This window comes from Myotis daubentonii, chromosome 16 (assembly GCF_963259705.1).
Source record: "Myotis daubentonii chromosome 16, mMyoDau2.1, whole genome shotgun sequence".
NCBI classification, from domain to species: domain Eukaryota; kingdom Metazoa; phylum Chordata; class Mammalia; order Chiroptera; family Vespertilionidae; genus Myotis; species Myotis daubentonii.
The window spans coordinates 57,216,622-57,229,808 of record NC_081855.1 but is presented as its reverse complement, the minus strand read 5'-3'; the positions used below and the strand labels follow the sequence as shown (position 1 = coordinate 57,229,808).

At 70.3% G+C, this 13,187-nt stretch overlaps 3 protein-coding genes across 4 annotated transcripts; 1 reads left to right on the top strand and 2 right to left on the bottom strand.

Annotated features, from left to right (window-relative positions):
- Nucleotides 1–337: 337 nt before the first annotated feature.
- RAC3 (Rac family small GTPase 3) lies at nt 338–2,460 on the bottom strand. Its single transcript, XM_059671586.1, has 6 exons — nt 2,229–2,460; nt 1,748–1,819; nt 1,561–1,678; nt 1,401–1,463; nt 640–799; nt 338–557 (listed from the first exon to the last, which is right to left on the bottom strand). Exons 1-6 carry the CDS (start codon nt 2,261–2,263, stop codon nt 427–429), a joined length of 579 nt encoding a protein of 192 aa, XP_059527569.1. The 5' UTR covers nt 2,264–2,460; the 3' UTR covers nt 338–426.
- Nucleotides 2,461–2,869: 409 nt separating this feature from the next.
- On the bottom strand, nt 2,870–10,369 carry LRRC45 (leucine rich repeat containing 45). 2 transcript variants are annotated; one of them, XM_059671575.1, is made up of 17 exons: nt 9,570–10,366; nt 9,059–9,120; nt 8,675–8,745; nt 8,216–8,394; nt 7,911–8,039; nt 6,971–7,083; nt 6,663–6,721; nt 6,309–6,386; nt 5,909–6,044; nt 5,745–5,822; nt 5,280–5,391; nt 5,107–5,177; nt 4,627–4,719; nt 4,375–4,467; nt 3,793–3,966; nt 3,578–3,725; nt 2,870–3,389 (listed from the first exon to the last, which is right to left on the bottom strand). In XM_059671575.1, exons 1-17 carry the CDS (start codon nt 9,787–9,789, stop codon nt 3,193–3,195), a joined length of 2,013 nt encoding a protein of 670 aa, XP_059527558.1. In that variant the 5' UTR covers nt 9,790–10,366; the 3' UTR covers nt 2,870–3,192. The 2 variants fall into 2 exon arrangements, with proteins under 2 accessions (XP_059527558.1, XP_059527559.1); XM_059671576.1 differs by lacking the exon at nt 7,911–8,039 and having other exon boundaries at nt 9,570–10,369.
- CENPX (centromere protein X) lies at nt 10,292–12,590 on the top strand. Its single transcript, XM_059671587.1, has 5 exons — nt 10,292–10,386; nt 11,666–11,717; nt 11,862–11,915; nt 12,068–12,156; nt 12,237–12,590. The coding sequence occupies exons 1-5, from the start codon at nt 10,357–10,359 to the stop codon at nt 12,249–12,251; spliced, it is 240 nt and encodes a 79-aa protein (XP_059527570.1). The 5' UTR covers nt 10,292–10,356; the 3' UTR covers nt 12,252–12,590.
- The last annotated feature ends 597 nt before the right edge of the window (nt 12,591–13,187 follow it).

Here is a 13,187-nt window from a genome sequence, read left to right as displayed (position 1 = left end):
CCCCGGGCCGGGGCTAAATACACTTGCTCCCACTTCCCTCTGGGCCGCCTGCTTTGGGTTGGGGTGTGGGAGCAGGCTCACCCCCTGCACCAGGGCTGGTGGTTAGAGGCAGGAGTTGCTGGAGAACGTTTATTGTATAAAATAATGGGCCGCCCTCCCTGGTGCAGAAACAGAAGCTCCCCCCCCCCCCCAGGGAAGCCCAGCCTGGGGCTGCCCTGTGGCCTGAGGGAGACCCCGCTCCCTCCCAGCCTCCCACGGCCAGGGCAGGCTGGAGCCGCGCCCCCAGAGGAGGCAGCGTGGCTGAACCCCACCCCCCGAGCCCACCCCATGCTTAGCCCTTCCCCACCCTCCGTACCCCCCAGACTCAGACACAGGACAGCTCAACACGACAGCAGACAGGGCAGGGGCGGGGCCGGCCGGGCTGGGCTAGAAGACGGTGCACTTCTTCCCCGGCTTCTTGACCGGGGGCGGGCACAGCACCGCCCGGATGGCCTCGTCGAACACCGTCTTCAGGCCGCGCTGAGTCAGGGCCGAGCACTCCAGGTACTTGACTGAGCCTGGGGCGCCGGGGAGAGGAGCGTGAGGGAGGAGGGCGGGTGCGAGCCGGGTGCCCACGCAGGCCCGGCCAAGCCCACTCACCGATCTCCCGGGCCATGGCCAGGCCCTGCGGGTAGGTGATGGGCGCCAGCTTCTTGTCCCGCAGCCGCTCGATGGTGTCTTTGTCGTCCCGGAGGTCCAGCTTGGTGCCCACCAGGAGGATGGGCGTGTGGGGGCAGTGGTGCCGCACCTCCGGGTACCACTGTGGGGACGGAGCTCTGACCCGACCCCTCGGGCTTCTCCCCCAGCCCGTCCCCCAGAGCAGGCCACGGCGCCCCGAGACCCCCACTGAGCCCTTCCTGCTTCTCGGGTGACCACTAGAGGTTTGATGGGGGACAAGAACCCCCAGCCGAGCCCTGGCCGGTGTGGCTCAGTGGATAGGGTGTCAGCCTGTGGACTGAAGGGTTCAGGGTTCGATTCCAGTCAGGGCCCAGGCCCGGGCTGCTCAGTCCCCAGGAAGGCACGTGCAGGAGGCGGCCGAACAACGATTCTCTCTCATTGATGTTTCTCTCTCTCCCCCTCTCCCTTCCTCTCTGACATCAACAAAAATATATTTTTAAAAAAAATCCCCAGCCGGAAGCTTCCAGGCCTGTTAGGGGCTCCCAGCCGGGGCCCTTCCCTTCTCTGAGAGCCTTGTACCTGCCCAGCCTGTACCCTCGGCCCGGCCCGGAAACCCCGCGCGGACCCAAAAGGGCACCTCCACCTGCAGGGGACCCTCAGCCCCGGGGCTCCAGCCAGAGCCCGTCCCGTCGGAGCCCGCCCCGGCCCCTCCCCTCGGACAGGCCCCGGCGGCCGGGCCCTACCTTGGCTCGGACATTCTCGAAGGAGGCTGGGCTCACCAAGGAGAAGCAGATCAGGAAGACGTCCTTGGGAGGAAGGAGGAGGCCGGGTGGACGGGGCCGAGGAGGCCCCCGTGTCCCCGCCCCGGCCGGCCCGCCACCCCGGGCTGCCGTCACCACCTACGGTCTGGGGGTAGGAGAGCGGCCGCAGCCGGTCGTAGTCCTCCTGCCCCGCCGTGTCCCACAGCCCCAGGTTCACCGGCTTCCCGTCCACCATCACGTTGGCCGAGTAGTTGTCGAAGCTGCGGGGAGGAGGGAGGGTCGGCCGTGCCGCCTCCGGCCGCGGCCCCGCCCGCCCGCCCCGCACTCACACGGTGGGGATGTACTCTCCCGGGAAGGCGTTGGTCGTGTAGCTGATCAGCAGGCAGGTCTTCCCCACGGCGCTGCGGGCGGAGGGCGAGGCCACATGGCTCCCGGCCGCCCGGCCCCGCTGCCCCGGGAGGGCAGCCCCGCCCGCGGAGCCCAGGCCCAGGGAGGGGGCCGGGGGTCCCGGCGCGGGAGACCCGCCGCGACTAGGGCTGGGGGAGGAGGACCTGGGAGGCGGGCTTCGGGGGCAGAGCGGGGGGTGCGGGAGGGAGGGGCCGGCAAGGCTGCAGCCCCGGGGAGGCCCGGCGCCCCCCCGCCCAGGCCCGGCGGCGGCCGGTCCCGATCCCGGAGCAGCAGGTGGGCCTGGCCGGAGGCCTCGCCCGGGAGCCGGGACCCGCCCCACCGCGCCCTCCGCCCGGCCGCACCCTCCAGCCGCGAGCCCAGCCGGGCCGCCCCGGCCCCGTCCCGCGCGCCGCGCGCACTCACCCGTCGCCGACCACCACGCACTTGATGGCCTGCATGGGCGCGGGCCGGGCGGGCGCGGGGCCAGGGAGCTGCGGAGAAATGCCCGCGCCGCAGCGGCCGCGGACCCGAGCCGAGCGCCGAGCGCCGAGCCGAGCGGCCGGAGACAGCCGAGCGCCGCCGAGCGTCGGGCGCGGAGACTGCCGAGCGCGACCGCCGGGGGGCGCGGGCTTTCCGGAGAAGGGGGGTGGGGGGCGGACAGGACACGGTGCCCCCCTCCCCCGCCTGTCCTTGAGCCCGGGCCTCCCCTCCCCCCTCGGGTTCGGTGCTCCCCGAGGCCCCGCGACCCCGGCCAAGGGGCAGCCAGGCCGGCGAGTCCCACCCACCTGCACGTGCGCGGGTGGTCCGAGTGCGCGTGGCTGCCGCTGGGAGACCCCTCGCCGGCCTGTCCGCCCTGCAGCGGGGCGATCGCCTGACCCCCCCAAGGGCAGCCCAGCCTCCGGTCTGAGCAGTCAGTCGCTCACTGTCCCCACGGGGCAGCATGTTAGGGGGCGCCCGGCAGCACCAGCAGCCCGGGTCTTTCCTGCAGGGCTGGCCGGTCTCCGAGGCCCCGGGGCAGCGGGGGGCGCAGGCTGATGTGGAAGTTAGGCCCCGAGTCGAGAATGTACCACAAAGTGAAAAAGTTCTTTATTTCACAACAGCCGCTGCCGTCGCGGTTACACTGCAGAAGGCGGTGCGGGCGCCAGGAGGGAGGCTGGGAGGGCTCTGCCCCCGAATTTCCTTCCATCGCCCGCACGTTTTCGCAGGCGCACGTGCGGCGGAGTAGGGAAGGGGCGCTGGCCACTCCCGCCTGCTGGCCGCCCAGGCCGCCGAGGGGTAAGCCGTGGCGCCGACCGACTTGGCACTGATTTCTCGGCACCAGCTGCACACCCCGCCCGGCACGGCCAGACGCCACCGTCCTGCCGCTCCTGGGTCTCCCCGCCGCCCCTCACTTCTGGGGGCTCAGGGCCCTCACGGGGGACCCCTGCACGTAGGCCAGGACCGCGCTTTGCAAGAAGCTGGCCCTCTGGGCCTCCTCCTCCCGGATGCGCGCGATCTCCGCCTCCCGGAGCCGCAGCTTCTCGCGGAGGCAGGCATTCTCGCTCTCCCGGTCCAGCAGCGCCTCCCGGTGGCCACTCGCCGTCACTGCGGGGGAGGAAGCTCAGTGCCCGGGCATCAGCCACTGCGAGGGCCACAGGGAGGCCGCGCGGGGTTTGCCCCGTCCCAGGTCCCATCGGCGCCTCTCAGAGCCCAGACCTCCACCCAGCCCCGCCCCGACCTGTGACCGGCGAGACCGGGTCCCGCAGGGCCGCGTGGGGGCGGGGGCGGCTCACCTCTCAGCTGCCGCTCCAGGGCTGCCGCCTTCTCCTTCAGCGCCTCCTGGGCGGCCAGCTCCGCCTGCAGGCGGCCGTTCTGCTCCTGGAGCTCCACCCGCACCCTGGTCACCTCCGCCACCTTTTCCTGGTCCTTGTTGCTCAGCTCCTGCCAGGCACGTGGGTGAGAGGGCGGCGGGGGCCAGGCACCCGGGAGCCCCCGAAGGCCGGGTTACCTGCTGCAGCTCCTCCAGGCGCCGCCTCAGCGCCTCCACCTGCAGGCCTAGCTGGCTGCCCCGCGCCTGGGCCTCCGCCACCACCTGCTTCTGCTGCAGGCAGGTGCCCTGCGCCTCGTCCCGCGCCTGCGCCAGCAGCCGCAGCCTCTCCTCCAGGTGCGCCTGGCGCTGCTGCTGCAGGTGCCCGGGGGCGGGTGAGTGCAGGGCGTGGCCCCAGCTCGTGCCCAGGGACCGGCGGGCAGCAGTGAGGAGCGACCCCGCTCCAACCAGGGAGCTCTCATTTGAACATGGTCAGTGCACCTTCGCCCGTCATTGACTTTCATCCAAACGGGCTCAACCAGGCCGTGCGGCCAGATGGCCCAGCTCCTTCCCCACCTGGGGCTGGACATGGTGTCCATGCAACAAGGGTCAGTTCTGACTGCTCCCCCGCTGCGTCCCTGGAGCTCCTGCCCCCCCACCTCGCCTACCCCCCTCCTCCTCCGCCCCAGCCCCTGACCCCATCTCCCTCTGCAGCCCTGGCCTTGCAGCCTCAGGCCCCGCCTCCAGGTGGGCACTGGGAGCAGGGGGCTGCCGTGGCCTCACCTCCTCCAGGCGGACTTGGTTCTTGGCCTTGATGAGCTCCTCCTCGGCCCGGCCGCGCTCACTGAGGGCCGCCGCCTTCGCTCGGCTCAGCTCCTGCAGCACAGAGACCCTCTGGCCCTCCTCCCGCCGGCTCTGCCCACCAGGTGAGGCTTCCATGGCTGAGGGAGCGCCCACGCCCCCTCACCCAGTCCCTCTGGGCTCACAGGTGGGTCCCCGAGATCACAGATGGGCACCCGGCCGGCCTATGCTCACCTCCTCCAGGGACAGCCGCGCGGCCTCCAGCCTCTGCACCCGCTCCTGCAGGGCCCGCTCGCTCTCCTCCAGGTGGCGGGCCATGTGCTCCACCTGCCGGGGTGCAGGCGGGACAGGACTGTCGGGCTGGCTCCCAGCCCTCCCCCCTGGGACCCTGACCCTGGGAGGCAGGTGGATCTCGGGGACCCTGTTCGTGCCAAGAGGCTGCCCCGAGGGTCTCAGGAAGCAGAGATGGAGGGCAGTCCCAGCGCCACACCCACGGCAGCTGTGCCCCGCCCCCCGTGCGGGAGGGGTCCCTCTAGGCCCTGGTTAGGAGGTTCTGGGTCTGGCATCTGCTGGGGCAGGTGCAGGGCTGCCACCGAGCTCCCCAAGGGAGTGAGGGGAGCCCCCAGGGGTGTGCTTTGGGGACATCAGGCTGCACTGAGGCGCCTGCAAGCCCCAGGCGGACATGGGGAGAGCACGACGCCACGAAGGAGGCACCTCCTTGATGCGCAGCTGCTCCGCGTCCTCCAGGCTCTGCCGGGACCTCCTCTTCTCCAGCTCCAGGCGTTCTGGGAGCAAAGGAAGGCGTGGACCGGCTCCTCCGGCCCCTTGTTCCCCCGATTCCACCTGCCCGCCCGGGGCTCCCATCTCCGGGCCCTGCCGGTGCCCACCCTCGGCCTGCACGGCCCGCAGCTTCAGCTCGGCCGCCGTGTTGGTCAGCTCCTGCTTGGTCAGGAACAGCTGGTCCTGCTGTGACTTCACTTTCCGCTCCAGCTCGTCCACCTGGAAAGCCAGCTCCGTGGAGGGGACGCTCCGCCCAGCCCTGCATTCCCTGGGGCCGGGCTCCGCACCCCTCTGGCGGGCCCCGCACCCCCTACCTGGCCCCACACCCCTCTACCTGGCCCGTACCCCCCCTACCTGGCCCCGCACCCCTCTATCTGGCCCGTACCCCCCCTACCTGGCCCCGCACCCCTCTACCTGGCCCGCACCCCCCCTACCTGGCCCCGCACCCCTCTACCTGGCCCGCACCCCCCCTACCTGGCCCCGCACCCCTCTACCTGGCCTTGCACCCCTCTACCTGGCCCCACACCCCCTACCTGGCCCCGCACCCCTCTACCTGGCCCGCACCCCTCTACCTGGTTTCGCAGAAGCAGGTTCTTCTCGTTGGCAGCAGACAGGTCTCTGAGCAGTTTAGACTCCCGCTCTGCAGCTTCCTAGGGGTGAGATGGGAAAGGGCACCACTGGTTGGCCACCTGCCACCACGAACCGCCTGTCGTCTACGCCGCCCCTGCCCACCCACCTGCTGCTCCAGCCTGTGCTCCTTGGTCAGCTTCTGTGCCAGGCTCTGCTGCTCCTGCCCCGCCGTGGCCAGGAGCTCCCCCAGGTCCTGGGCCTTCTGCTCCCACAGCGCCAGGGTGGCCTCGGTCATCTGCAGCCTGCAAGGGGGACAAATCCACCACCCCCTCCGTGAGCCCTGCCCCAGCCTCACCTCCGCCTTACAAAAACCTCCCGTCCTGTCCTCACTTTCGCCAGGCCCTAGTCACCTCCTCCAAGAAGCCTTCCGGGGTTACCACCACGCCGTTTCCCACCTTTATGCACAGGAACTCGGGTCCATGTCTGCACCCCCTCCTCTGTCCCCTGGGCCTGTCTCTACAGCATTCCGGAGCCTCCCTCCCACTGCCTGCCCTCCCACCACTCACTTGGCCTTGAGGGCGTTGATGATGGAGTGCCTCTCATCCAGGGCCTCCTGAAGCTGTCCCACGCGCGCTGCCGACGCCCTTCGGGCAGAGAGGGGGGTCAGGAACCCAGAGTGTCGTCGTCCCCCACCTCCCCCCCACCCCCCGTCCCCGGACCCTGGGGCAGCGCCCTTCCTCCTGCTCCCACCACACCCCAGGCACTGGGCTGGGGAGTGCCGCGCTGCCTGCACCCTCGAGCCAGCGTCATTGGAGCACACGCCACGACCTCACTGGTGAGCAGGTGATGAGGCTCAGGCTGGGCCACCCCAGGTCAGGGGCACGACCAACCCCTGGGCGTCCCAGCGGAGCCCAGCTCACCGGCTGCTCTTGGCCATCTCCTCCCGCTGCTTATCGATGGTCTGCATCAAGTCCAGAAACTGGGGACAGACGCCAGAGCCCCGTCAGGGCCGGGCTCGGTGGGAAGGAGGGGACCCCACCAGGCGCAGGACTACGGAGGGGGGGTGGGTCCCGCACAGGGGACCTGCTCACCCGGCCAGAGGGTCAGACCAGGGAAGCAGCGCCAGGGCCCAGAGGAAGGGAAGGGGGCTGGGGCCGGGCCGGGCCCAGGAGGGCCCTTCCACACGCAGCCAGGCCGGGCCGGGGCTGTCGGGCGGCACCGTGCTCACCTGCTTGGACTTCTCTTCCCGCAGGTGCCGCACCTCCTTGCTGAGCACGCGGGTGCGGGCCCGGTTCTCCCGGACGGTGGCCTCCCGGTCCTGGTTGTGGTCCATGGCTTGCTCTGTGGGGAGGCGCCGAGTTACCCACCAGGGGCTGGCTGCTCAGCCCGGCCCGAGCTCAGAAGCCAGCAGCCCGAGGATCAGGCCTGTGCGTGGCAATGGCTCACCCACAACCATGCAGACGCCCAGGGCACTGGGGGCTGAAGGGCTTCAGTGTGGGTGTGGGGGCACCAGACATGGGGTGGGGGGCACACACGGAGAGAGGCATTTGCCCTCCGTCCCCCAGGTCAAAGGCCACGGTGTGACTTTTAAGTGGTGAGCTCCTGTGTTCTGGGAAGACCTGGGCAGCATGTGGAGAGGGACCGGCCAGGAGTGGCCCTGGTGTCAGGAGTAATGACAACAGCTGGGGTGACCCAGAGGCAGGCCCAGAATGAAGGAGCCAGAGGTGACACACGGGCCAGGCAGCCCCCGCAGGAGGTGGAGAGCTGTGCAGGGTTCCAGCCGAGTGTGGGCCCTTGATGGCTGGCAGGACGGGGAGCCTCAGGGAAGGGCGGGGTACTCTGCTGGGTCCGGGCCGAGGAGCCAGCATCGCTGACGGGAAAGGGCCGTGGGGGCCGTGGCTCGGACCTGGCGGCCATGAACTCAGGGGTGGTGGGGGCAGATGCCCCCCGAGGCAGCAGCTCGGCCGTCAGGGCAAGCAAGGCCGGGCCACACTGCCTCAGCTTCCTCATCTGTGGAATGGGTGACCGCCCTTGGGGGAATCTAAGAACCAAATGAGCAGGTTTCAGGAGCGGCTCTCCTTCCGTTTTTTTTCTAGGGACACGCCCTCCCTCGGAGGCGGGGCCTCGGGCACTTTATGGTCCGACAGCTCCGAACGGGGCGCCCGTACCCACGGCTCTGAGGACGTCGCTGGGGACGTTGTTCCCGGCCAGCTCCAGCCTCCACAGGGTTCTGTTGCTGGGGAGACAGCTCACCAGGGCCCGGCCGCCCAGGAGGCCGATGTTATTCCAGCGCAGGTCTGGGAGGAAACCTCGTCACCTGGGGAGCCGGCCTGGCCAGGATGCTTCCTTTGGGGCATCACCAACAGGCAGGAGCCCAGCGTGGCTCCCCCGGCCTCCTGACCCCAGCCCTCGGCTCCCGGGACAGGACAAGAGAAGTGGCGGGAGGGCGAGGGAGCCAGCCGCCGGGCCTCACCCAGCTGCTGGAGGCTGGTGTTGCCCTTCAGGGCCAGGGCCAGCTCCTCCGCGCCCTGGTGGCTGATCTGGTTGTTGCGGAGGTCCAGCTGCCGCAGGGTGAGGTTGCCCGCCAGCGCCCGGCAGAAGGTGGCAAAGGCATCTTCCCAGGCACCCAGGTTGTTCCACTCCAGGGTGAGGCTGCAGGAAGGGTCGAGGAGCACCTGCTCCCATGGGGTCCCTGGGACTCGGGGGGGGGGGGGGGTGGCAGGCCCGGGCTTCTCTGGCAGGAAGTCTGGAGCCACGTGCGGAACCTGTACCCGCCTAATCCCCGCAGATGGACGGGAAACAGGGGCAACCGGCTGGAAGGTCTGAACCCTCAGGGGCAGAACCCAGTCCTCTGGGGCCAGCCCTAACCGGTGCAGAGAAACGGGGGGATGGGGAGGAGGGCGGGGGGCTGGGGAGGAGGGCGGCACCTTACCTCTGAATGGACTTGTTCTGTCGGAGGAGTTTGCCCAGAGCCTCAGCCCCTTTGGCCTGAAGGTTGTTGCCCTGGGACAGGAAGAGGCAGACCCGTTGTCCGGGCCGTTCACAACCCACAGGGCCCTGGTCAGGCCGTGGGGGGGCCAGGCTCGGCTCCCTGCCCACAGTGGGCCACCTGGGGCCGGTTCCTTTGGTTTGCTTATGGGGACCCTCTGGAACTCACACTCCCACCCTCAGCGCGCGCGCGCGCGCACACACACGTGCCCAGGACCCCCAGGACACAGTGACGCTGGATGCCAACAGTTCTTACAGTCTCCGGCCACAGCCCAGACTCCATGTCGCCAGGGCACCCACTTCCTCCCTCTCTCGGCAGGTCCCTCACCTTCAGATCCAGGAGCCGTAGGATGGTGTTGGCACACAGCCCCTGGAGCAGCAGTGTGGCCCCTGTAAGGGGGCAGGGCTGTCACTCTCTGCCCCTGGGGCCCTGGTTGGGCCCCATCTTGGGACACCTCCCCAGCCTCCTGGGAGGGAAGCCAGTCCTGGCGGGCCCCCCGCCGGTCAGGTTCAGGCCATTGGCCAGGAGCCCTGTCCTGTGTCAGGTGTGAAATACCGACGACCTCTGCCCAGCATGCAGCCAGGCCACCAACGCCCGTGCCCATCAGCACCTGGACTCTCCTAAGGCTTCTTGGTTACAAAGAGCAATGCCCTCGCCCCCAAGCTTGCAGAAGGGACCTCGCTGCCTGCTAACTCCAGGGCCCAAGAGGAGGAACCTCCCGGGACAGGGGGGATGGAGTCTCTATTGGGACTGAGGGCCGGGCGCATGCGGCCATGGAGCGCGGGACAGAGGGAGGCCGCCGAGGCTCAGGGCTCAGGCTGCCCGGCCCGCCGCCCACCTTCCTCGCTCAGCATGCAGTCGCTCAGGACCAACTCCGTCAGCTGGGCCTCCTTGGGCAGCAGCGCGCCCAGCGCCCGGCAGGTGTCCAGGGTCAGGCTCTGCGTGGCCAGGTCCAGCCGGCCCCGCGGCAGCTCGTGCAGTCGCTGCAGCACGGTCTCCTGGGGCTCGGCGCCCCGCTCCCTGCACAGCCGGCTGTAGGAGCGCAGGAACTCCTCCATGTCCCCGGGCAGCCGGCGGGGCGCCTCCGCGCGCCCCGGGAGCCAGGCCCCACCGTCTTCAGAGTCAGGGCCAGCTCCCAGGGGTACAACGAATGGGCTCTACAGGTGGGGGGCCCCAGATGGGCAGGGGTGGCATGCGGCCGGCGCGGGACCTCGGGTCCGGGCGCCCCCGTAGTAGGGCCGGGCCGGGCCGGGCGTCACCCGTACCCGGGACCCCAGACTTCGCGCCGCGCACTGCGCGGCCCCCGCGGCGCCTCAGTATCCAGGAAGAGCAGGGTGCGCCGGGAACGGCTGGAGGAACTACAACTCCCAAAAGGCTTTGCGGAGAAAGGGTGCTCATCACTGGCCAATGAGGGAGAAGGGGCGGGCGCGCGCTGGGACGCCAGCCCGAAGTCGAGGCAACGCGCTACGAGCCAATGGGAGGGGACGAGGGCGGGGCTTAGGAGGGCGCGCTCAGGTATGGTTGGCTGGATGCGTGTGGGTGGGGCTAAAGTGGGGCGCGCTTACAGCTCATTGGCTGGGAGCGCGGGGGCGGGGCTCCGAGTTGCGCACGCGGCGGTGGCGGTCATGGAGGGAACCAGCGCCTGCTTCCGGAAGGTGAGAGAGGGGGCGTGGGGTCGGGGTCAGGAGGCGCCCTCTTAGGGCGGGCGCATCCCCAGAACCAAGCCGCGACCCCAGCCTGTGCGCCCCTCGCTGCTCCCCTCCCGGCGGCTGGGGTGAGGCACAGCGACCCCAGGCCCCGCCTCCGCAGTCGAGGACCCAGTACCGGGGGCGCCGAGAGGAGCCGGGCCCGCGCCCCGGTTCGCCCTGACGGCAGGGACCCGGCGGGACTTTGCTTGAACCGCTAGGCGTGGAGCGCAGGTCCGCACAGCCCCGGACGCCCCTCGCTGCTCCCTGCGCTTCCTTCTCCTCGGAGCCGAGGCCCCGCTGCAGCTCGGCCTGGTGTTGGGGCGCCACCCGCGCTTCCTTAGCCCCTGGCATCGCCTCACCCCTCAAACCTCAGCGCCCCCGGCGACGGGGAGCGGCCGCCGGTCCTGCTCTGCACCCGGCGAAGGCGGCCCAGCCTCCGGGTGCTCTGCCCGAGCCCTCGACCGGGAAGGTGCGCCCGGGGCCTCAGCCCGTGAGCCTTCCTCGCCCCCGCGGCCCCAGCCTTGCCGAGCCGGGGGGCTTCTCGCGGGTTCGCTTCCGCCTCCGTCCTCTCTTCCCGTCGCCGGGGCCGTAGCCCAGGCGTTAGTCGCCGGGGCAGGTGACCAGCAGGCGGCCGAGAGCCCCTGGAGGCGGCACGGGGCGGTCCTCCATCGCGCCCGCCTGGACGGCCCTGGGGCCTCCCCAAGGGCTCCGTGCGGAGCTGGGGCTGCGGTCAGTGCCCCGAACAGGGAGGGCTGTGGTGCCCGCCTGACGCGGGCAGAGGCGAGGGCATCACCCCAGGCCCACCTGTTCTCCAGTTCCTGCCCCTTTCTTGTTGGGGAAGCTCCCTGCGCAGCCCGTCCACAGGGGGCGGGTCGGCTCTTCCTGGGGGTCAGGGCCCGCCCTGGTGGCAGCAGGGCCAGCAGGTGGCACCAGGCTCCGCTCACTGCTGCCCGGTGCTGGGTTCCTGCCCTTGAGCTTGGGCCCCACCGGTGGGCAGACCTGTGAAGGGGCCACAGGGAGCACGTTCTCAGGCTGGGGTGGGGGTGGGGGAGCACGAGGCGGCCCAGGACTCCTGGAAACGAGCCCAGACGGGCGGCTGGCACCTGGGCTGCTCCCACCTGCCCACCACCCAGTCCCCACCCTGGGAGGCCCGGGGACCGAAATCACACCTTCCCACCCACAACTGCCTGCCTGGGGGCCTGTGGTCTCCGTGGGAGGACCAGAGTCTGTCCTGTTGGTCCCCCAGGAACTGGTGAGCAAGCTGCTGCACCTGCACTTCGAGGACGACAAGACCAAAGGTGGGCGCCAGCCTGGGGCGGGAGGGCGCTGGGGCTGCGGCCGGCTCTGGGGGGGCCTGGGAGGAAGTGGGGGGGTGGGGGCAGCAGCCCTGGCCAGGGCAGTGGGAGAGGGCGCTCTGGTGACCTGCTCCCTCCACCTTGCAGTCAGCGGGGACGCGCTGCTGCTCGTGGCTGAGCTGCTCAAGGTCTTCGTCGTGGGTGAGTCTGTTCTAGTCCTGCCTGCACGTGTCTCCCCTTTGCCCACACGTGGCCTTGAGGTTCTGAGCTGCTGGCTCGCAGCTGGGGCCGAGGCCCAGCGGGTGGGGTCAAGGCTCCAGCCTCCGGGCCTCCCTTCCCTCCTGTCCCGGCAGAGGCCACCGTCCGCAGCATCAGGCAGGCCCAGGCGGAGGACCTGCCCTGTGTGGACGTGGACCAGCTGGAGAAGGTGCTGCCGCAGCTGGTAGGTGGGCCCGGGAGCAGGGCCAGCCCAGGGCTGGGGGTGGGTGGACGCCCAGCAGGCTGAGTGCTCTCCCCCCACAGCTTCTGGACTTCTAGGGGCTCCCACCTGCACGGAGGCCACCTGTCTGGCCCCAACCAGCCCAGCGCCCATGTCTTCTGTGGCCTCTGGCTTCAGGCGGGAAGGGCCCAGCATTGGGCGGGCCCAGGCCATGCACTGTTGTCCCCCGGGTGCTCTGTCCGCCCTGCCGACGGCCTGGACGCAGCTGAGGGGCCGCTGTGCGGGGACCAGACTAGCGGCAGAAGCGGGCGGCGCAGTCCTGCGTGACATCAGAGCAGTGCCCCTCCTCCCCGTGCGCTCCCAGACGCCGCCCTGAGCTGCAAGCTTGTTCTCACAGCAACAGCAATAAATCACGGCCGTTCTCCCAGGCAAAGCCTCCCGCTGCCATTCACCACCCGAGTCAAGCAGCCGCAAGCCGACCCTCCATCCTGGCAGGACACACTCCTGGCCAGCGAGGGGCGAGCCCCTGCCACTCCCTGGCCGCAGGCAGGCAGGCCAGCTGGGGGAGATGCTGGGGGGCGGGGGGAGGGACCTGAAGACCAGCTGCCAGGCAGTGCCAGGGACCAGCAGGTCAGCCTCGGGCCACGCCTACCCAAGACTGCTGTGTGGAATCGCTAGAAGCGGGGCTGAGAGGTCTGGCTGCTTGGGATGCTCATGGGCCTTTAGGGCCCAGCTCCATGGCATGGGGCCCAGACACGCTCAACCTCACCCCCCACCGCCTGAATTCCGAGCGCTGCTTCAACAGTGCCCAGGGCAGGAAACACCTGAAGGGCTCTAGGTTGAGTGACTATGGGCTGGGGCGGAGCCACCCACCTCCACCAGGACCTTCAAGGCAGCCCCCTGGAGGGCATGGACTGGCCACAAGCCCTCCATCCCTCATCGGGCCCTGCTGGTCCCCTCCTGCACCCCTTCCAGCCTCTGCCCCCGCCGTCCTCTCCCTGCCACCTCGGGAGTCCTTGGGCTTCAAAGTGCTG

What these genes read in the sequence shown, in the direction of transcription:
- LRRC45 (XM_059671575.1), bottom strand. Translation starts at nt 9,789, where the DNA reads ATGGAGGAGTTCCTGCGCTCCTACAGCCGGCTGTGCAGGGAGCGGGGC. An exon ending in ATCAACGCCCTCAAGGCCAA is followed by an intron (nt 6,045 to 6,308) that starts GTGAGTGGTGGG and finishes TCCCCCTTGCAG; the next exon opens with GCTGCAGATGACCGAGGCCA. An exon ending in CGCGGCTGTCCCTGGAGGAG is followed by an intron (nt 4,468 to 4,626) that starts GTGAGCATAGGC and finishes TCTGTGCTGCAG; the next exon opens with GAGCTGAGCCGAGCGAAGGC.
- CENPX (XM_059671587.1), top strand. Translation starts at nt 10,357, where the DNA reads ATGGAGGGAACCAGCGCCTGCTTCCGGAAG. An exon ending in CGAGGACGACAAGACCAAAG is followed by an intron (nt 11,718 to 11,861) that starts GTGGGCGCCAGC and finishes TCCACCTTGCAG; the next exon opens with TCAGCGGGGACGCGCTGCTG. An exon ending in GCTCAAGGTCTTCGTCGTGG is followed by an intron (nt 11,916 to 12,067) that starts GTGAGTCTGTTC and finishes CTGTCCCGGCAG; the next exon opens with AGGCCACCGTCCGCAGCATC.
- RAC3 (XM_059671586.1), bottom strand. Translation starts at nt 2,263, where the DNA reads ATGCAGGCCATCAAGTGCGTGGTGGTCGGCGACGG. An exon ending in GGAGAGTACATCCCCACCGT is followed by an intron (nt 1,679 to 1,747) that starts GTGAGTGCGGGG and finishes TCCTCCCCGCAG; the next exon opens with CTTCGACAACTACTCGGCCA. An exon ending in TCGAGAATGTCCGAGCCAAG is followed by an intron (nt 800 to 1,400) that starts GTAGGGCCCGGC and finishes CCGTCCCCACAG; the next exon opens with TGGTACCCGGAGGTGCGGCA.